The sequence below is a fragment of the Magnolia sinica genome, chromosome 17, assembly GCF_029962835.1.
Source record: "Magnolia sinica isolate HGM2019 chromosome 17, MsV1, whole genome shotgun sequence".
NCBI classification, from domain to species: Eukaryota; Viridiplantae; Streptophyta; class Magnoliopsida; order Magnoliales; family Magnoliaceae; genus Magnolia; species Magnolia sinica.
Window position 1 is genome coordinate 57,217,882 of NC_080589.1, and position 24,642 is coordinate 57,242,523.

General features: G+C 36.6%; 1 protein-coding gene across 1 annotated transcript in view; it reads left to right on the forward strand.

Annotated features, from left to right (window-relative positions):
• LOC131231517 (uncharacterized) overlaps window positions 1-4,889 on the forward strand; it is a 29,060-nt gene extending 24,171 nt beyond the window's left edge. Inside the window, exons 6-10 of the mRNA XM_058227740.1 lie at window positions 2,116-2,215; window positions 2,683-2,742; window positions 3,247-3,330; window positions 3,484-3,603; window positions 4,533-4,889. Coding sequence (XP_058083723.1) covers window positions 2,116-2,215; window positions 2,683-2,742; window positions 3,247-3,330; window positions 3,484-3,603; window positions 4,533-4,841 — 673 coding nt within the window. The 3' untranslated portion in view covers window positions 4,842-4,889. The remainder of the gene's footprint in view (window positions 1-2,115; window positions 2,216-2,682; window positions 2,743-3,246; window positions 3,331-3,483; window positions 3,604-4,532) is intronic.
• Window positions 4,890-24,642: the final 19,753 nt, after the last annotated feature.

The following is a 24,642-nucleotide window of genomic DNA, read 5'->3' on the forward strand; positions in this document are numbered from 1 at the left end:
TGGTTAGAAACAATTTGTTTACTCTTTTTTTTTCTAAAAATTTACTTTCCTCTTACCTTGACAAATTCATTTGACTTAAAGATCATCCTACAATGCTAACACGGGACCAAAAAAAAAATAAAAAAAAAACTTCACAACTACTAACTTAACCTTCCAATTGTCCATGATTTTCTTATATTCAAACTCTGTTTGCACCTTTTTTTTATAATTTTTGAATTCCCTCCACGTTGGAGCTCTCTTGCTTAATTAGTGAGATTGCCTATCATATGTGTAAATTGATCCACTTACTTTATGAATATGTGAATCAATTAGATTACTTACACAAACTCTTCCTATGTTACCTCTTTGAAGCCATTAGGAGATGATATAGAGTAAAAATAAAAATATGACTCGCTCGTATACTAAAATGGTGCAACCCAATTATAAAGTTAATTAGGTCTCAACTCCCAAATTGCAAAGAAATTGACAAGAGTACACCAATAAGAATATTTGGATAGAGATATAGAAATAACTTTGTCAATATCAAACTTCTTCTCTTAAAACACTTAAAAAAACTCATACTCAAAAAATTTGGAATGTCTACCCCCTACCCCCACCCATTTTCTCTTTTTTACAAACCCTATAGATAATCTATAATGAAATTTTTCTCAACTATTAGATTGATTTCAAATTAATTTTAATGAACTGCAAATTAATTTAATTTACCCAATATGAAAATAAGTATAATAATAATAAATGTAAATTTAGAAAATAATCTTTAAAACCTCTAATCACATCTTTAAATTAGTCTCATATCTTTAATAAAAAGCAAATTGCAATTTATGAAATTTAGACTGTAAATTTATCAATAAAAAGTCAAAAATTAATACATGCTAATAATTGTAGTACGTCATGGGCCTACATCATTTTTTAACTTGATTATGGGTCATGGGCCTACATCATTTTTGGACTTGATTATGGGTCTTGGGCCAACATCACTATCAAACTTTACAATGGGTCATGGACCTACATTAAGTTTGTCAAGTTTTTACTGTTATCCATTTTTTATAAACTATAACTAACCTTATAAGTGAATTAACCTATTTTTTGCCAAGGACATCCACATAGTAGGTACTATCTGATAGATAGCTTAGATCTTTCACATGTAATATACTTTGGCACATGAGGACGTGTATGTTGGCCCATAAACCTCTTATAAAAGCAAAGATATAATATAAGTCACAATAATCTAACAAATAACCCTTTAAGAGTCGTAAAATTATTCTATTTACAAGCATTTAGGATTATCTAATTTCTACTTTTTTAATATTTCATATCCTAATAAGTAATATTTACTATGTACATTTGAGATTTGACACATGAATGATACGTAGATATGTTTCCATAAATACACAAATAGGCTTGGTAAATCATTAAAACATGAATATGTTGACTTAGCAAAATGTTAAAACATCGAAGTATCAAAAAGATCGTTAAAATATAAATATATTTTCTTTATGGTAAAGCAGAATTTCTATATTTTTCCTTACATATACTTTCAATACAAAATTCAATAGCCAATTAAAAAGTCATTCTACTTGTACCCATACCTTTTACTATATCAATAAAATATATGTTAATTGCACCACCTCTTTTAAGTGTCTCTTTACTTTTGTTTTGAAAACAAGTATAAGGAAAATGAAAGAATTAATGCTCTCTTGAATTTATTTATTTTTACTTTTATTTTTAATGATTTATTAAGTCAGATATACCCATGTTTTAACCATTTATTAACGTATGTGCGTGTGCAAGAGAGTATATTTACACACCCATGATTTAATGATTTTATAATTATAAATTTTATTTATAATATAGAGCTAACATTATTAGTAAACTGACCTAATTTTTTGTCAAGAGTATCAACACAATGGGCATTATCTGATGGATGCCTTAAATCTTTCACACATACACACACACACACACACACACACACACACACACACACAACTTTGGCCCAAGGATTGTGATGTAGATTGACATACAAATTTCTCATAAAAAAGACATATGGCATGTTTGTTATTATTTTACATGCATACATGCATAATGATCTAATTTCTTTTCTTTTTGATATTTCAGGGTCTTAATGAGCAATCTCTACAATGTAGATTTGAGATTTTTGACTTACCATCAGAAGTTGGCTTTTTGGATCAATATGTACAATGCTTGTATCATGCATGTATATTACGGTTGAAATCACTTTTCTTAATAATTCAACCTTTATAAGTTACATCTTAAAGCTTTGCTAAGCCCACATGCATTGACAAGGGTACTCATCACCCCATATACCAAAGTGGCATATGTGTGCGAGATCTAATTTATCAATAGATGCATCCCACCATGAAAATGCCCTTTACATAAATAAGGCATATATATTGACCAATTGAATATACATATTATGAAACAAATGAACTGCTGAAAAAATATATCTCTATTTTTGTAAGTCATCGATTTTATTTATAATATATTGGTCTATTTTATGAATGGACCGGCTTGATATTTAAGCTAGGTATGTAAATAGTGGGAACCCACCAGATGCCACATTAGTATATGGGAGCATGTATATGGTCTTCCTTATACAAGCATGAGGGCTTAATAAACCTTAATCATGTATAACATTATTATATACTTTTATGATTTTTTCAGGGATTTCTCCAATATGGGCTTCCCTCAAATTCAGAAAAAGTGCTTGCACTGATGAATAAGGTAAGCTGATTCAATACAATCAATGACTACAGTATAAGTTACAATAAAAGTTGACATCAATGCAGGCCATCTAAAATCATGTACCCCATTGTCAATAGAACATCGAACAATCATACTTATCAAATAATCTCACTCATTTGGGCCTCTAACCACCCTTTAATGGTTATCAATCAAATGGTTAAGATTATTGGATTTGTGTAGTTTTTGAGTTGTGTTGCATCTAAAATGAGGCCAACTATTTAGATGGTTTGGATTGGAATGCACAAATGTCACATACATTTGTAGCAAAGGAATAATGTAATATACCCTTTTAAGCATATTATCTTAAATTTTTCCTTAAATCAATAAAACAGAATCGAGTAAGAGTTACAATCACTTTAACATTCCATGAAATACTTATTTGAGAATTAAAAGATATGTTCAAATATTCATATTTATTTTAACTTTAATAAAACCTTATCGTGTAAATTGATGCTCATGCTTTAAACTATGGTTTTGATGTAGGCGGTGCTCAACATTGGAGGAAACCAACTGAATGCTCTTGCAATAGAGCATTTTATTTTAAGGCAACCAACTACAGTAAAAGAAGTGAGTATTACAATTTAGTTTTATAAAACTCATATTAATAGGGCTGCTGAATAGGTACTTAAAACCATGTAAACCTAAAGTATTTAATAAAATTTAATTGGATCTAGACTCAATTTGAGGGCCTAAACTAATTCATCTGAGTTTTTTTTATAGGTTCACTGGTATGGTGAAAAGAATGACAAAGACGATATTGTCCATAGCATCTATGGACTCGAGTATCCAGAACCCAACGTCATGTTTGCTCTTTCTTGTGGGAGTAGATCTTCTCCAGCTGTAAGAATAACATTCTTAGTTATAATTTATAAAATGCAAATTTCATGTTTTAAAATTAGTGTTATATGTACGAATGAAAATTTATATAATGTTCAACCCAAAAGCTTATTCAGTATAATCCATGTTTTAGTTTGTACAAGTGAAGATCATAGTTTAATTTAACTGTTGATATGTCAATGTTTTCGTGAACAGCATATGCACCAAAAATCTATGTAAATCTCAAAATCTCAATCATATATACATATATAGAGAGAGAGAGAGGGGGAGAGAGAGAGAGAGAGAGAGAGAGAGAGAGAGATTGTCTTTTCTTGGTTGACTATGAGGGAATCTAATGTTTTCAATTAAGCTCAATTCACCAACTATTTAAGGGTTAAGATTTTTTAATAAAAAATGTTTTTAGTGCATAGTCCATATACAGTAAAGCCTATAATACCAATTATTTGAATAAATAGATCGTATGCCCTACTTCTCATGAAAAATAAAAACATAAAAAACATAACATTTCAACCTAAGCGTTGTCTAATACTAACCAATGGTATTATCATAATATAATGTTAATGCTATTATAATGGATATCCATTATACTTATAATTATAATGTTACAATAGTGTGTGTGTGTGTGTGTGTGTGTGTGTGTGTGTAATAACTAAATTAAAAAGAAATTGTTCTTTCTAAAAGAATTTGTTGTTTCTAAAAGAAAATATCCGGTAGAGTATATGCATTGTAACATTATAGTGCATCTAGTGAGAGAGGTGTTAGATATAATCAAACGATTGCATAAAAAATTATATTATGCATTATAGTTGGTGGCTTTCATATCTTTTTTTTTATTATAAAACTTTTATAAAACTATGATTTACTTCACTAGAGTTTGTTTCTTTTTATTTCTCCCATTATTTTAATATTTTCACATGCCGACATATTTACAGGTTAGGATATACACAGCAGATGGTATTTCAGCGGAATTGGAGAAATCAAAACTAGAATACTTGCAAGCCTCAATCGTGGTAACTACCACAAAAAGGCTCATGGTTCCAAAGCTTTTGTTATGGAACATGGCCAATTTTGCAAAAGATATGGATTCATTATTAGAGTGGACTTGCAACCAATTGCCTGCTTCTGGATCTTTGAAGAAATCAATGGTGGAGTGCTTGAGACGACAAAATAGTGGAAAGATATCAGATGTCAATGAAATAACACCATATGATTTTGAATTTCAGTATTTATTAGCTGTGTGAACATCAGTATTCTAAGGTGATCAATGAATGTAAAGATTGTTAAGGGAAAAGAGAGAGAGAGAGAGAGAGAGAGAGAGAGAGAATTTTTACCTATACGAATTGAGAGAAATGCTTATCACTATACCTAGCAGTGTAAGATGGACCAAGAAGCATTTGTGGCAAACATGCTAATAACTTATATATGTGTGAATTGAGTTATTTATAAGGTACAAAAGATTATGAGCATGATTAGAACAAAAGTTGAGTTGCTACACTTATCAAGTAAGCCATTTCTAGGTTAAATGTTTACATTTTAATCTTTTATTTTATTATTCATTTTTCCTATAATAATTCAATTTTTCAACAAAGATATGGAACCAGTGCACCCTACTCAATGAGTGGATCAGATGTACCACCTGTGTTCCATATTTATACAAGTATCATGAAGCCCCCTCGGTCCATCTCACTCAAGCAAAGCCACCAAGCATATCTCTGGTAAGAATTGCTAATGATGATGTGAATATCAATTTCACATATGTACTTGATAAAAATTTCAATTGTGTTTTTGTTAGTATCAGCACTTATGACTAAATATAGTTTCTTGTGATTAAAATATATTTTCTCTTGATAATAAAATATTTGGTTATTTGAGAATTAGTTATTGTTGATTTTTGTAAGTATGGTTTTTTTACTTTTCCTATAGTGGATTATCATTATGTTATCTTAATGTTTTACTTTATTTAAATTTTAATTAAGGAGAAATGATGTAGTGGGCTATGCGTATGACAACCTTTCAATGTACATAGTTGCATTTGATCTTGTTATCATTCACATAACCTATCTAGTCTTGTCCATTAAATACGATATAATCTTCTCTTATTATTGTGCGTAAACAAGACCAATCAAACAATCCAAACTATCCATAATTGGACTTGCATTTAATAAACAATCTTATCAATCAATTTTTACAAGCTACTGATTGGATGGTTTCAATCATCCCATTTGTTGGACGGTTTGGATCATCGTCAATAGGATTTTTTCAAGGTTGTCTATGAAAGAGGTATTAGACTCGATGGATGGTATAGATAGCTAACATGGATGTTAACCACTCCAAATCCAATTATATGCATGGCAAGGATCTAATGCACTCAACCTACTAGATCATTACTATTAATTGAGAGCCTTTATTTAAGTACTTTAAAGAAAGTTGCACATTAATAGCCTTTTGGATTTGTAGAAGTAAAACCCTGCACTTTAGAACTCAATTTCCTAAAATTTGAGGTTCCAATATACGGCCACCTCTTAAAGAATTTAGTTAAAACTCAAGTTCTGCAATGGTCTAAAATAGATAAGACAATCATGAAATCACTTTTTTAGAACTCAATATCCATAGTGTATGCTCCTCATTAATGTAGCCTATATGAAATACATTCTAAAAATCACTTAAAGTAACTTGTTCGTCAACAACAAATATAGTTAAGACAAAATCCTAGTGTGTCCTTCTTAAAATGCTTCCATCCCTACTTTAAAGCATAAACAGATGCATATGATTTCCAACCCTCAATAGATATAAGATGAAGGCCTAGGGAATATTTGGCTCCTTTGTTTAAAAGTTGAAAACGTTATTTTTAAGAAATAGATTTCTAAGAAACATATTATGCTTATTGTGTTTCGATATTAAAAAATTCATTCTAAGAATTTTAAAATATATGTTTAAAGTACCGGGGAGAGAGAAAGAGATGGAGACTTTTAAATTTTTTTATTATTGGCAAGAATTTGTTTTCCTTGAATTTACAAATTAGATTTTATGAAGGAAACAAAAGTTTCTCATTTGTTTTAAAATTGTTTCCGACAAAAAAATTGCCAAGTTATAGATTATTATTTTTCATTAAGAGTTACTTTTTAGATATTTTCAAAAGGAATCATTTTTTTTTGTTGAAGTATTTTTCAAGGACCCAAAAGCAAGAAACTGACATAATTATAGATTTTGTTTCAATAAAAGCTACTTTTTAGGAATCCAAATGATACCCAGGGAACTCTCTATTTTATAGCAAACAAGATATTATTAAATAACTGAAGAGTAAAATTATAACATTAACAAATGAAGCAGAGAAAGCATGGGCACCGATCTAAGATACCCACAAGCTAAGTAAAAAGATCAATGAGAAATTAAAATACCGAAGGCAACAAAAAACTTTGCTAAATAGAAAAAAGAAAAATAGCGAAAAATGTTGAAAGAACCAGCAATCAAAGTTTCAAATATCTAAACCAGTTACATCATGAGTGTTCTTTATGAATCCTAACAATTTAACAAAATCTTAAATATTTTATATAGTAGACAATTGGATCTTTAGAGCTAGATGGAATTTATACAGGTTACTATAGAGTCAAGCCAGTTACCAATGCCTCCAAGGACATACAACTAGATGTTTGACAAATCCTAGTGTAGGCATTTATATCAATGATAACATATTGATTTATAACTAAATGTTTCATAGATTGGATAATAAAGGTGAGACCAATTATGACATATCTCAACTTGTTATCACTAGCCAACTGGTTAGCTTTGGCAATGTAGATGTCGTCATTAATTTGCATGGCCACATGAAATAATAGGAGAGTTCTTCAACCTAAGTACAAGTTAAATGGAAATAGTTAGAGTAAATTCTCTTTAATTTATGATGAAGAAAATCTTCATAAGTTAGGTTGGGCTGATCATGGCTAGCGTTCATCTCCCATAGATTTCAAAAGGCACTACAAGATTTAACTATTTCAAACCAACTATGAAAATGAAAATGCAACAAGCAAGAAAATTTTAGTCCAGAAATTTGTGAAAAAAATATTTTATTATTTCTCTCATTCCAAATACGCTAAAAGGAGGTTGCGAAGGATAATCTAGCTATTTCTATAATGAAAAAATACTTTTAAAAATTATAAATAATATTTTTAAATAATCACTAAAAAGACGATGATTAGATGAAAGTAAAACTCAACTTTCCAACCACCTTACTCAAAATCCAAAAAAAAAAAAAAATTTAAAAAGAAGTAACAATTGAATAATAATTAGCATGGAAGGGTTGAGCATAAAGGAGAGAATTTCTATATATAACACAAAAATATAAAGCCAAGTAAGATCTCCTCGCCTAAACCTAACTGTTGATGAAAAAAGCACATGGAGTGTCATTAATTAAGATTAGAATACAGATTCATAAACCTAGTTGATTCATTTAGTAAGGAAGCTTTTCATTGTAGTGAAAAGAAACTTCCAATTGACACTATCAAAGCCTTATTCAATTTGATTTTCACACATTCTCTCTAGCCTATCATATATGTGAAAATTGATTAAAAGATCATGGCATGTATCTTATTGAATATACTCATGTTAGTAATAAATATTAACTAAGAAGGGTAACATTTTTATGGATTATTAAGCATTTTGTGATAATTTTGTAGAGAAAATTGCTAAGAGATATAGGCAGGGATATATCTAAAGAGGCTAGTTGTTGTTTTTAGAATGAAGGCTATGAATGTGGTATTAATAGCTTTAATATTTTTGCTGGAAGAGAAAAGATTTAATAGCTTTAATGTCATCATCTCTTAAAAAATGGCCTTGGAGCCATCAATGCATGGATTTTTGTCAAAGCGCGAGAAGGAAAAACTGTTCAATCTCCTTAACAACTTGACCACAACTTGTTTCCTAGTACAAATTGAATCTTCTTTTCAAATTTAAGTGATTAAAATTACAATCAATAAAAATAATTAGAGGGTCCAAATTGTCTCTTAAGTGGCTAACAAAATTGTTATCTACATTCAATTGGTAAAGATTTTCATTCTCATCATTGATGAAAATGATTTTCTTTCTTGCTTGCCTGTTAGATATGGAGGATTTGAAGAACTTGTTGTTGGAGTCTCCGATAATACGCTAATAATTGATTAAATTTCTTCCAAATTTAAGAGATAAGTGAGCTTATTTTTCAAAGCCTTTCAAACTCAATTAGATCCTTTAGAAAGGACTTGCAAGGCATTTTTCTAAGTTATCCTCAAGAGTCATGCGAGCTTTGGTAATATTAGCATTGATACATTATTAAAAACCCAGTTAATAAGGGATCTCTTAACACTCTTCAATTTTTCATCAAATAATACATAAAAGATCCTGGCACTAATTTGTGGTTGATTGGCCACATTTGATTTTAGGTTTGTGACTTAGTTATAATGACATCTAAAGTTAAAGTGGTTTAATTTGAATTAATATATACCACATATACAATATCTAAGTTCCCGCTCGAGCATCATACCTCCAAGAGTATCAAATAACGCTCAAATTCATAATATGATGAAGACATTTAAAGAAGAAAAATGAAAGAAAGAAAATTTTAAAAAAAAAAAAAAACCTAATTCTCACATAGTAACATGGCAAGTGTGCATCATCTGAGAATTTCATAAGGTCGTTCCATGACACTCATTTTTTCTAAAAAGTTAGACATTTCGCTTAGCAATAAGGAGAGTCCCCATATGTGACCAGTCCAAAAAATCCCAAAGTTGTAAGAAATCCTGCATTCTAATGCAACATAAGTTTTCTTGCCTTTAAGTCTATTAAGTAAGCAATCCACACACACCTAGCAGAAGATGCCGATAGATGGCATTTAATAGTAAATTGTGAATGGGTTAGTAGAAGGAGAATTGAGAACGAAGGAGAATGGAGAAGGGGAAAGAAGAGAGAGATGTGGGGAGAGAAACCTAAGTGTTCTCAGCAATCACACATGTAGGGTAAATCCATATATATATATATATATATATATATATATATATATATATATATATATATATATATAATGAATGGGTCTAGGATGGCCAAGCCCACATGTACATGGTTACTTATTTTCTACACCCCATCAAGATGGTCATTGCATTTATGTTATATATGTGTGTACAAAAATACTTAACTGGGAACCCATTCTCATGAGAACCTCATGAAAACTTCTTACACGTGACGTGGGCACAAAATCCAAGTGGTCCACTAGATGAGTCACCTCATGAAGCCCCAAGGCTAACTTTTTGGCCTGAACCAAAAATCTACTGGGCCATAGCAAAGTGGAAACCCCTAGGCCCTTGATTTGTGTCACGCCCTGAACTCAGAAACCAGGCTCATAAAATTCCCGATTATCGAATCCGGTGCCGACAGCCTCCGTAGTACCCCATTCTCAGCTCTTAGCGCTCATACGCCAGGTTCCGATCCCAGGATCCTACAAAGAAGATTTATTTTTATTTTTTTTTAGCATAACCACAAGTATACCCAAGTCACAATAGGAACATCATCATCACATATCCACTATAATAAATTGTTGATTACAATGGTGAAAGGAAATACATGCATATAATCAAATCTTCATAAAGCTAGCTGCACACTCCTACTCCTGCTCAGCTACAATTGTGTCCAGGCATCGCCTGCACATATCTATCGTGTATAAGCTTATAAAAAGGTTAAAGGGTGGTACAAGTGTGTGCACAAGATAAGTGTCAAGCACACAAATATCAGAGTAAGCGGAAATACTAGCAAGTCTGTAGAAATATTATTAACCCTATCCAGGATGTGCAATGTAAAGAGATAATGAGCCGATGTCATAAACTGAGAAAGTAATGTAGAAGAGCTATGCAATGTAAAAACATAGTAAGCTAAATATCAATCATCGAGAGTACATTAATATATACAATACATAACGATCCACGAATACCATCGACCTCATATAGGTCATGTAGAAACATAGTAAACCAAATGCTATGTGTTGAGGATAAGTCATACGATATCGGAGTATGCAATGTGGATGACCAAGCTGGAGTGTGTAGTCAGGATGATAGCTAGTATCGTAAGTTATGGGGGTCCATCACAAAGGACTTCTATCCAAACCAGTCTCATACCTAAATTTGGATGGCTAGACTCAATGTGGTAAACTCCTGATCTCAGGTTAGTCGTGCGCCCAACCAAAATCCTGGCCATTGCGAAGATTCACATAATGATTTGGTTGCGCATCACCAGCTCGAGTGTATAGTGAATGAATGAGTAAATGGATCAAGAGCTGAGTATGCACTCCTACTAGCAAGCCCGCATGTGATCACCAAATTGTCCGATGTGAGACAAGGTTCCACCTTACTGTATGCACAGTAGCCTGTCAACTACTGGTAGCTCGCCCAGGCCCTTAGGCCCCGCCCACATTAGCGTCTGCCCACGTATGCCCACCCACATGTGTAACAGTGACGAGTCATATCAATATCAAAACCATACGTCTTTGGGATCATGACCGGGGTCTATTATACTACCTGCTGACTGCCACTCTCCAAGCCGCATAGCCTAGCGAGCGTAAGAGACCTCACTACCCGCCCATGGTCAGTCAATCACCAATAAGGCTCGGCAGTAGCGGACCCATTTGCGAGTTGGTCAAACTCGGCCTAGCTATGCCCCCTCACTCAGGCGGGTAAGGCCGCACCCCCTCCCAACCGACCACACTACAGTGAGAGACGCGGCCTAAAGGTAAAGGCACTCGGGCGCTCATGTTTTTCACTCGGTCTCGACTTTGGGGAGTCTCCTAGTACCATGGAAGTTTAAGAGCTTTCACCTAAGGACATCCTAAGTGCCCTAAATGCTCAAATAACATTTTTGATGTCCCAACTGGCCATCCACGACATGTTTATAGAGGCCATGACCCTGATGTCGCTAAGGCGTATGGTGGTCATATCACAAAGTGCTGAGATATATACGTCATATCATCCAATCATGCAATAATCCGCCCAATGGCATGTGCTATGATCACTCCTCATAACACGCATACATATAATGCGTATGGCATGTAACATGAAGCTATGAATGATTATCGAACTTAACAATGATCGATATACAATCGTAATGGGCCTCTCACATCACATTGGGCCTCATCTAGTCATAATGGGCCTCACACAATCACATTGAGTCTCGTGCCATAGGCCTCATACAATCCCAATGGGCCTCACATAGTCACAATGGGCCTCACATAGTCATAATGGGCCTCACATGGTTACGATGGGCCTCAAGTAATCACAACGAGCCTCGTGCTCATATATTCGCAATAGACCTTATACCATCACAACACAATGGTCTCCACACATCGCAATGGACCTCACAACATCACAGTACAATGGTCCTTACATAAGCAATGGGCCTCATACCATCACAAGGGGCCTAATCTTGTGGCCTCATGCGAACATAATGCTATGTTAACACATACCCAATGCGTATATTAACATAGTCGGAATCAATAATCGGCCTATATACGGCAGGGTCCCTAGAAAGACAGGAGATCTAATTCGTAACATGAGGATCGGCCCTCAATGGTGGATATATCAAATTCGATACCACTGTCCTACCATCTATAGGGATGATGTAGTGGCCTCACAACAAGGGTGGATCTAGATGGCCTACTCATGGGCCTAATAATGGGCTTCCAGCTTTGGGTACTTATACTAGCATCAATGGGGACCCAAAGAATTGGGATAGTCCAATAAGGTGGGATGGATTATACTAATAATAGTGGGGGTCCATCCATTTGGGCTAGCCCACTAAGGAGGGAATGAGAACGGGCCTAATCAATGGGCCCAAGGGAGGATCACGAGATGGACATTTAACCACCATTGCTCTTACAATGTAGAAATTTAACCATCATTGCTTCCCAAGGCATGGCCCATAGAATATATCTCATGATGGGGGCCCGAGGCTTATACTAAGAGAATGATTGGGCAAACGTAATTATAGTGGACTTACGCATTACAATGGCCTCATCACATGGGCCTCTCATATATCGCATTAAGCCTCAACAAGGCTCATAAATACATCATATCGGGCCTCATTCAAGGGCCAAAAACATATCATGTTGGGCCTCATACAAGGGCCATAAACATATCATGTTGGGCCTCATACAAGGGCCGTCAACATATCATGTTGGGCCTCATATAAGGACCATAAACATACCATATTGGGCCTTGCTTCAAGGGCCTCATATGCATCACATTTGGGCCACATCCCATGGGCTTCATACAAGGTTCTCATGAAATAGCCCATGGCCCACACAATAGCTGAAAATAAATGGGCATTATCCACAACATTCTACACACCATGTTGGGCTCCAAATAATGGCCCAAGGCCTAAATACATCAAATGGGCCTCATGAGGGGCAGCCCATGGCCCAGAAATATCATGGCTAAGGAGAACATCCTACTCATGCATTATGTTAGACTTCATGGGAAACCCACATGCCCCAATTAAATAGCCAAAGTGTAACCAACATCCACCAATGCGTGCTTTACAATTCAGCCCAAAACTAGGCAAGTTGGATGGGTGGCAAAGATTCAATCACATATATCATATTGGGCCCTTATGAGGCGGTCCATAAAATCCAACAAAATAGATGGGCAGCATGTGCAACACATACATCATAACAAGCCCTCATGGGGCAGCCCGTGGCCCAGAAAACAGATAGACAGTGTGTTTCCAATACACACATCTAGGTGGGCCTCACAACTGTACCATGGGCAGCCAATCATATAACAAATGGGGCCCTTGTACATCATAAATGAGCCTCACCAAAAGGTGGCCAGCATGAACATGGTACATACAATATGGTACGACCCATTTGGAATATGGAATTTAATTAATTCGTAATGGGGTCTACGGTCCATATACAATCTGGGAAAAAGGATGGACAGCATGTGCATACTACTTATATATGGTGGGCCTCACAAGGCGGCCCACTGCCCCCAAATGGATGAATAGTATGGATATAATATATACATCATATTGGGCCTCATAAGGCAACCTATGGCCTTCACAATAGCTAGAAAACAAATGGCCAGCATTCATATTATCTCATACATCATGTTGGGCTTCAAGGGATGGCCCATGATTTATATACATCAAGGTGGGCTACATAGAGGCAGCCCATAAGCCTCATTCATCATGGTGGGCCTTTTGGGGCAACCCATATAAACCAACAAAATAGGTGGGCAGCATGCACGACACATGCATCATAACAGGCCCACATGGGGCAGCGCATTGCTCAGAAAAATAGATAAGCAGTATGTATACAATCACATACATCATGGTGGGCTTCTTGTACGTCAGGTGGGCCTGCAAGATGGATCTCATAAGGCAGCCCCATGGTGGGCATGTAATCCATAAGTCAAAGTGGGTCTCTCAGGGTAATGGGGCCCACAGCCCTGAGAAAAGGAATGGACAGCATGTATATAGCACATACAACAAGGTGGGCCTCATCAGGCAGCCCACGGTCCTAAAAAAATAGATAAATAGTGTGTATATAATACACACATCATGACAAGCCATATAATGCAATGGGGCCTACGGCACTAGAAAAATAGTTGAACAGAGTGGGTATAAAACATACATCACGGTGGGGCCTGGGACTTAAAATCATGTCAATATGTGGCTTGTGTGGGCCACACCATGCACAACAGTTGAGGGGCTTACCCTCCATTAAAGGATTCATAATCATTTGTTAGGCCCACCAAGTCATGGTTCACAAATCCAGCCCATCCATTATGTGTGTCCCACTAGGTTAAGGGGTCACTAGGTTAAGGGGTCAGACTAAGTTTCAGGTGCATCCAAATCTCAGATGGACCCCAACAAGTGCATTTATATGATTTAGCATGTCTTTACATGATTTTAGATGGTGTGGACCACCTGGGTTCCGTGTACGGCTGATTTTTGGGATAACCCTGTATTTAAAGGGGACCCATCATATGCACGGTGTTGATGTCCAACATACATCATGGTGGAGCCTATGGTGGGACCCACGTATACAGCCCCTGTTCTAAGCAGCAGGACGATGTTGCTGCCAGCGTTTGAACGCTGGCAGCAACAGCGCCCAGCTATTAATTATATATATTTATATGTTTTTTTGTGGTTTTTCTTGGGTGGGGCCCACATCATGGTGATCTACTCCGTCTACTAGGTTCCCAGACTCGTGACAGATACAATAAGCACAATATTTGATGTATTTCGGTGTATAGAAACGTCTAACAATTTTTATCCCCAAAACTACTAGTTTCTACAATGTGGCCCACCAGAGACTCGGTTTGGCTTCATTTTTTGGCTCAATGCCTAAAATGAGCTGGGAAATTGGATGGACGATGGAGATATAACATACATCAAAGTGGGGCCCCATGTCTAGTGAAACAGACGGAGATGTGAATACACACTTACATCATAATGGGTTTCCACCGTCCAGGGATTGGACAGTGTGAATACACATCATACCAAGGCGGGCCTCACCGTCCCAGTTTGGGCTGGACGGTGTGGACAAGGTACATACAGTAGGTGGGGTCCATGTTAGTGTGGCCCACCAGTTGAATCAAACTACTATTTGTGTTTTCCTTCATCAACGCCTGCTGCTAGACAGAAGTAGGTCCAGCTATTAACGGCCCATCTAGCCCATGGTTGGATGGCCAGATGATGGACGGTGTGCATAGAGGGTACATACATCAAGATGGGACCCTACAGTGGGCCCCACGGTGTCGGGCGTTGCAGGACACGCTGGACAGTGTGCTCCTCATGAGGCTGAATCTCCTGGGTTTGGACGATCCATGACCATGTTTAGGGCTAAAATCGGTGGGCCACCTTGATGGCAGCAGGATAAGAACACATACATCATGGTAGGGTCCACCTGGGTGGGCCACACAGCCCTGGACCAAATTGATCTTTGTGTTTCTCCCTTCATTTGTGCCTGTGTGGCCGACCAGCCATGCAGCCCCAAATGGATAGCAATGTGGTCCCATTTGAGGACAGCGGGGCTATCCCACTACTGGACAGCGTGGATAAACGTCGTACAATCAAGGGGGGCCATAAGATGGGAAAGAGAGAGATAGAGAGAGAAGCATCCACCTTCCTTCTTATTCCTTCTACCTAATGCTCCAAAGCTCCAATGGGGCTCCTTTAATGGTGGAGATGAGTTTTTGATGACAGGATATGGGGGGATCTAAGGTGGGAGAGGGCTGGCCATGGATATAAGTTGGGATGTCCATGGCCTCTAGTTGCTAGGGGAGATGAAAAATGAGGAAGGAAGGAGAGAGGGAGAGAGAAATATGTAATAATGGCATGTCATAATGAATGTAAGAGAATCATTGCTTGCTAAGGGGGCTAGGTGTCTAAACTAGCTATAGGTGGTTAGGGATCTAGACTAGCTATAGGTGGCTAGAAAATTATGAAGATGATGATGTCATGCATGCATAGGGTGGCATGACATGCCATAGGTGGGTCTCACAAACGCGATCAACATCCAAATAAAGCACGGCCTACACGTTTTGATGTACAACTCGGATTGCTGCACGAGATGCGGCGTTGGAACCGTGGTGACGATGCGTTCGCTATGGCGCTAGTTTCACGGCGATCTAGGTCGGGTTTACATGATGGAACTTAAGGATCATTGTAAAGGAAATTCATAGGTCATGGGTTGCCAGAATTCAACCGGGAGGACCGCGAGATCCCACGGAACAGAAAGGTCACTAGAACACAGGCCTGACAATTTGCCTCTCACATTGCTATAGCCCACTAGATTTTTGGATCAGGCCAAAAAGTCAGCCCTGAGGGTTTCATGAGGTGACTCATCTAGTGGACTGTCCAAATTTTGTGTCTACTTCACATGTCAAAAGTTCTCACGAAGTTCCCATAAGAACTAGTTCTTAAAAGAGCATATCTCTCTCTCTCTCTCTCTCTCTCTCTCTCTCTCTCTCTCTCTCTCTGTGTGTGTGTGTGTGTGTGTGTGTCTGTACAGATATATGTATATGTATATATGTACGTATAAATATATGCATGTGTATGCGTATGTATATATGTGTGTGTATGTGTACAAAGAGAAAGAAACTCTCAAGTCCAACTGGTTAGACTGTACAACCACTTTGGTAAGTGATGATTAATTAATGTTATAGGAATGAGGTAAAAAATAAAGGAATGGAAAGAAAATTGATGGCAGTTCAATAGGACCCATCATGGTGTTTATGTGAAATATACCCCATCACCAGGTGTGTGACACCATGTTAGGCCTAAGGCCCAAAAATCAATCCCATGATTTGAGTGTACTAAGTAACTCTCACCATCTGATATACAACTCTTAGTGTGGCCCACCTAAATCACAAATGATCCAGGCTTTAGGCCTATATTTTATTATGACATCTAATAGTTGGAGTGGATTTCATATAATCATCCTAGTGGGCTCGATAAAAATTAAGGGTGTGAAAATTCACCTTTGGTGTAATGAGATTAGCACCGTTTTGTATGAGGAAGCTTAGCGGAGCTAAGGAATGAAGGTTATGTCCTAGAGAGGGGTGATTAGAACAAATTAAAATTTTCATCTTTTAAACTACAATTATCTACTTAGCTAATATGCAAGTTAAGCTAAACAAGGCAATTAACTCTAAGGCTTGCAAGCTAATAGAGGGTCCAATCACATATACTACAAATGATATGTCATTTAAACAACTAGTCTATAAACATGATAGTGTACATGTGTGCATGGTATGTGCTAACTATCGATTCATAGCATTCATCTAATTATGCCTACATAGAATTAAACATTCAATCACATAAGCATAATTAAACAAATGTGCAAATACAATCCCAAACACAAGCATGTATAGTGGTTCGATTTTCCTACTCTACTCCCGTCCCGGCAGATGTACTTAACCTATGAGTATACCAGATTTCACTATCAGAGGTTTTAAATCATGTTAACCTCTGACCTTTACAATCCTATATAAGGACCGTCTCTCATAAGAGACTTTATGCAGTTTTTCATAAGCTCACCACAAACCTTGGTCCTACTCAAAAACATACACGTATACACCCATGTTGGTGGCCTATATAGGACTTAACTTAGGTCCTACACAAGAACCAATGTCCTACATAAGAACCTAATCAAGTTTGGCAATTAAACTCTTACACTCAATCCTACTCAATGAAATATTGTATATGGACTCTACAAATGACAACCTCATGTTAGATTAAGCTCTATTGATGTGATGTGATGTGATGTCTAGGGTTACTTAATCGATGCTCTCACATGCTTCAATCGGCTCCCCTTTTGCTCCTCCGATCATGATGCCGATGCTTTGCCAAGGATTTAGCTCCAAGATCAATCGCCTTGCATGTAGTGCTCCTTTAAGGCACTAATGTGATGTGAGGTTGGATAGAATCACCTACAATTAATGGGAAGTTGTAATGCCTAGGAGATTCACATAGATGGATATTCTAGAAGTTGAAAGACATCAGGATTTGTCAATAAAAATAGTGTCTAAACTTCTAAAGAAGGCTTGAGATCATAATCTTCTCGTAGATGAACTTGGAACACTCATTAGAGTAAAGAATCACTAAGAAGAGCGCATGGATCTCATTGGGATAGAGCCTAGGATGTTTGGTAGAGATTGGGATGCACTAAGGTCTCTAAAATGTCAAATTTCATCATTTCCACAAAGATTAGGTTGTAAAATTTATAGAAGAAAATCTCTAACAGATCTATAACAGAGTCTTCGGTCTGACCAAAGTTGACTTCAGTCACACTGAATTAGCTGGAGGAAAATTGTAAATGTTGTTGGACAACTTTTGGTCCCTTCAGTCGGACTGAACCTGACCCTCGATCACACTGAATCCAGCTGAATGTTCACTCAGATGGAGCCCAATATACATTTTTTCAAGTTGACTTGTTGACCAGTTTTGGTCACTTTCGGTCGAACCGAACCTAAGCTTCGGTCGTATCAAATTAACTAGAGGAAAAACTGTAAATGTTACTAGACAACTTTTGATCCCTTTAGTCGGACCAAACCTGACCTTCTGTCACAAAGAATTCAAACGAAGGTTCACTCAGCTGGAGCCGAATATACATTTGTTTTCAAGTTGACTTACTGACTACAATCGAATTTTCCTAAATTTCAAGGCTGAGCTTGCTATCCTATTGTGGCCAATATCGGTGGGACCAAAGGTTGCTGAATTTGTGCAGTTATTTCAGCAACTTGACACTTCTAAAGCCAATCTAAGATTGATCAATTTAGGCTTTTATAGCTTATGGGATAATCATTAAAGTTTTTACTAATTAGGTTTTAAGATTATCTAGAGGTAGGTTGTTTTGGTGTAAGGGTTAGGGTCACTAAGTCACTTCATTCATCGTTCTTTTGCTCATTGATGTTCCAGCGTCACTTGTGTCTTCGGTCTTCAGTTTCCGAGGGCTCAATTAATTACATGACACATTGACTCACGTGATTAACAAATAAGTGCTTAAAACAATGTACTAACAGGGTGGACATCTCCCTCCAAACCATTCCCATTGGTGCGGCCCACATGAATCAGATGTTAGCCCGAATTTTTTATACAAGGCATAATATGTGATTACACATCAATGGTTAAAGTGAATGTCACACATTCTAATGAGCACCCTAAAAATCACTGGTGCACATCCATCGCCCAGCTGTTAGAAAAGTGGACTCAGATCGCATAGTGTAACACATAGCACCGACGTCCATACTATGCACCACTGCTAGAAGAGCTCTATGGCCCCCACCATGATTTATGTGTTTTATCCATGCAGTCCATCAATTTTTCCAACTCATTTTACGGCATGAGCCAAAAAATGAAGCAGATCCAAACTCCACCTAGGAAGCATTAAAACCCCACTATTAAAAACTTCTTAGGGGCTACAAAAGTTTTGAATCAAGCTAATATTTGTGTTTTCCCTTCATCCAGGTCTATATGACTTAATCAACACATTGGATGGAAAATAAACATTACAGTGGGCCTTAGGAAGCTTTTAATGGTGGACATTCAATCACCACAACTTCATGTGGTGTGGTTCACGTGACATTTAGATATGCCTCATTTCTTGATTGATACCTTGAAATGAGCTTGCACCAACGTTTGTACCGTGCATTGCCAGAAAAGATCTATGGGCCACACCAAGATTTATGTAACCATCCATCCATTTTTCTAGCTCATTTTAGGACACGAGCCAAAAAATAAAACAAATCCAAACTCAGGTGGACCATATTATAGGAAACATTGAACGTCCACCATTAAAAACTTTATGGGGCTACAACAATTTTGGATTAAGATGATATTTCTGTTTTCCCCTTATCCAAGTCTGTGTGACCTAATCAATGCATTACATGGCAAATAAACATTATAGTTGGCCCTGGGAAGCTTTTAACAACGAGTATTCAATCACCACTATTTCATGTGGTGTGGTCTACTTGAGATTTGGTTTTGCCTCATTTTTTGTCTGATACCTTAAAATGAGCTAGAAAAATGGATGGACGAGGTGGACAAAACACATATATCATGGTGGGACCCACTATGATGATTATATGAAATCCACTCCAACCATTAAATGTCACGTCAAAATATAGGCCTAGAGCTCGAAATTCAAGCCTATATGTAATTCAGATGAGCCACACTAAGGGTTACAGTTTGGAGGGTGAGAGTTGCCCTATACACTCTTTGTAATCATGTAGTCCACCTAAATCACATATGAGGTTGATTTTTAACACTTAGTCCTAACCTAGGGCGATGCACTCGGAGAACAAGGTAGATTTGACATAAACACCATGGTGGGGCTAGAGCTAGACACAAACCAAGTCAGCTCAAAAGCTCATCTCAAATTGTTTTGAAAAAGCTCGGCTTGGATTGGTTCGAATAGAAGTTCAAACTAAACCAAGCCTCGGAGTCAAGCTTGTTTTTTAAAAAAAACAAACCAAGCTCAAACTAGGGCAATACTGTCTTAGCTCAGCTCGAAGCTCGATTTGATTCAACTTGATTCAGCTCGTTGATTGTATGCTCATAGTGTTATATTTGTATATTAAAAAAAGTTCATATTATGTATATTGTTTATTTAACAACCTAAAAAAAAAAAGAAAAAAAAAACGAATTGATACACGTTTGAACTTGGCTCAATTCGGCTTGGATATTTGGACCAAACCAAACCAAGCTCAAGCTCAAGCTCAAGCTCGCATAATTTGGACCAAACCAAGCTCAAACAGTAGAGATAGGATCGAAGCCCATCTCATGTAAAGCTCGAACAAGGGCATCACATAAACAAGCCAAACCAAACTTGGGTCAAACTTGGTTCGGCTCGACTCGTGTACAGCTCTAGGTGGGCCTTACTTGAGTTGCCACCCTTTTCATTTACTTCATTTATTGCCAAAAATAACATTAATTAATCACCACTTACAAAAGTAGTTGAATGATCCAACTGGTTGGACTTGAAAGTTTCACACGCACATACGCAGAGTGCCTAGCTTGTTACAAAATTTACACTCCCATGTCCCGAGTTAATGCATTTGTAAATATGCATGTCAATTGGTGTTTTGAAATGTCAATTGGTGTTTTGACATAACATGTTTGATGATGATATCTTTAAATGCAACCTTCTCTTGAATGAAGTGCGAGGCCTCTATAGATTTCATCCTTTTATGAAATATTGGATTATGGCAATGTAAATAGGATAGTTACATAATTATCACAGTGAAGGACCATAGGAGATATGTCAAAAAGACCAAATTCTTATAGAAGAAATGTCACACAAATGATTTCAAAAACAACAAGCCCATGGCCCTATATTCAGCCTTAACACTGGATTTAGCGGCAACATGTTGTTTCTTACTTCGCTACATTACAAGATTATATCCTCTAAAAGTGCAGTATCCCAAGGTGAACTACCTATCAGACATGGATCCAACCCAATATACATCGGCATATCCTTCAACTCGAAGGTGATCATTGGACCGATTTAAAAATCTTGTCTAGGGGAATCCTTTCAACTTATGTTGGATAAGAATCATTGCCTCCTAGAGTTATACTCTGGGTTTATGCATGAATCAACTAAGCAATCCCATGCGAAGGAGATGTCTAGCCGAGTTACAGTGAAATGGATTAATTTTTTGATAAGATAATGATATCTTCTAGGCTCTTCAAACAGGTCTCTTTAGTCATCTATCAATATTTTATCATTTTGCTCCATCGGAGTGTCACAAGGTTTGCATCCTATTATAGCATTCATGTCTCTTCCGAGATGCCCGAAGTATACTTCCATTGGTTTAGTGTAATCCTAGTAGTAGAGTGTGCCACCTCTATTTCAAAGAAGTACCTCTACGTGCCTAGACCCTATACATGCTTTTCTCGTTGCTTTTTACTTTTTTATTATTATATGTGTTGGCTATTCTGAAATTTTCATGTAGAAGCCTCGATTTGTGGGCCAAATCTGCCCAAAATAGACTGAGAAATTGGTATCAAATCTGTCCATTTTGGACAACAAAACCGTTCACTTTGGACAATAAGAATGAAGCCTAAATTTGTTCGTTTTGGAAAACCACTTTGGACCATTAACCTGTCCCAAATTGACTCTCTAAATGAGCAAGAAATTCACCTCAAATATGAACAGTTTGATGGCCTAGAAAATTGTCAAATCCTAGACCATTGGATGGTCCATGAATTTGTCCTTTTCTAGACCATTAAATGGCTCAAATATATGTCCAATTCTAGACCACTAAACAACCCACGAACCTGTCCATTTTTGAATAGCTATACGACCTACAACCAAATCTGAGCCTCTAAACGGTTCAGAAATTTGGGTCATGATTGACAAACAGACTTGATCGCCCTTCCATCCTAAAATGAGAATCGTTTTAATCATGGAGTATGGATAAATTTAACCTTGAAGAATAAGATAGATTATAGAGTAGTTGTGGACGTCCATTCATATTAAAAATAAGGATAAATTGTGAGCATTTGAATGTTGAAATTTTTTGATGAGTTTGTCCATTTTATTTCATCTAGAAATTAATAAATAAAATCTTGTATTTTCATGGAGTATGGACAAATTTAATCTTGAAGAATAAGATAGATTATAGAGTAGTTGTGGTCGTCCATTCATATTAAAAATAAGGATAAATTGTGAGCATTTAAATGTTGAAATTTTTTGATGAGTTTCTCCATTTTATTTCATCTAGAAATTAATAAATAAAATCGTGTATTTTCATGGAGTATGGACAAATTTAACCTTGAAGAATAAGATAGATTATAGAGTAGTTGTGGGCGTCCATTCATATTAAAAATAAGGATAAATTGTGAGCATTTAAATGTTGAAATTTTTTGATGAGTTTGTCCATTTTATTTCATCTAGAAATTAATAAGTAAAATCTTGTATTTGTGGTCAACATTGGACATAAATCTGACCATCGGATCATTGTGGAAATTCTTAAAAGTCGAACATATGTTGGGCCCAAAAAGCGTACAAAGTTGAACATGAGTTGAGGTCTTTTTTTTTTTTTTACACATGCACACACATGCACGCCGTAGTGGAATTAATTTCACCACCTATGAGTACTTGAACCCTTGACCCGGTGTTGAAACTCCTGAGAGTCTACCACCCAAGTAAGACTAAGGACCCAGTTGAGGTCTAAGCTTAGTGTAAGGTGGCCTATATAGATCTTGGAAAGTTTTAGCCAGCGGTTTGTATACAAAATACGTGTGAATCAGTCCATTGATTTAACCATGATCTTATTCAAATCTAACCATTGATTAGGCATAAATTGTGTGCCTATCTAACCATTAAATGTGTACAAAAATCTACTCCAAAACGATCATACACGTATACCTAAATTGGTGTGAATCCAATCCTAAGTTTATACATCAATTCAATGTAAAACAAACTATACTCTATTCTTAAAATAATTTTTTTAAAAATTTAATGGGGTGACTTGGACCTTGTATTTGTATGTGAAATGGCTTAAGGTTTTGATGGTTGGTGTACATTGTTTTGCTCTCTTTTCCTACTGAATTATATTCTTACAATTAATCAAGTTCACTAGTAGTAAAGTGAATGTATCATATGGGAATGGTTTAGAAATCATGATTCTAGTTTTGTTTTTCAACAATCGAGAATGAGTTTGATTATGATATGTTGGGATTGATGATTTTAATGAAAAGTATACTTCATACATATGAGTTATGAGCCGAATTTGGAATAGTAGAAAAAGATGTGGAGCAATTAAGTCTCATATGTTGAAAGTCCCTAAAATGTAAATAAGTGGGGCAATTGAACTCTTGGATTGAAAGTCCCAAAAGCCCAATTGGTACCATTTGGAACCTCCATTGCAGGGTCACATGGATGAGCATAGTTGATTTGTGAAAGGCTACGGTTAGGCCACTCTAACCTTTACATCCATACACAAGGACCTACCATGTACTCACCCATGTCGGTGGCCTATGCAAGGACTTACCACGTACACACTTATGTCGATGGCCTACACAAAGACTTACTTAGCGTACACTCCCACCGAAGGCTCCTGCAAGAGACTTTAATCGATTTTTAATCGGCTGACCAACAACCTCGATCTTAGTCTAAGGACCTACATTTACTCCCGTTGGAGGCTCCCACAGACACTAACACATACGCACCCATGTCCAGTGAATTCGGACCTACAGAAGAGTTTAGGTCCTACACAAGAACCTATCGAGTTTGGGTTATAAAATCTTACCATCAATCCTACACAAGGAAAAAGAGTATGGACTTACTAATTAATACTTGTCAAATTGAGCTGCTTTTATAATGTCTTCCCACATTGCTTGATCGATGATCTCTCGTTCTTCAATCGGCTCCCATTTTGCTCCCTCGATCGTTAATGCTAATGCGTTATCAATACTTCAGCTCCAAGATCAAACACCTTGCATGCGATGCTCCTTTAAGGTGAACAAGGCAATAGGAGGTTGGGTAGAATATCCTACAACTAATGAAAAATTGTAATG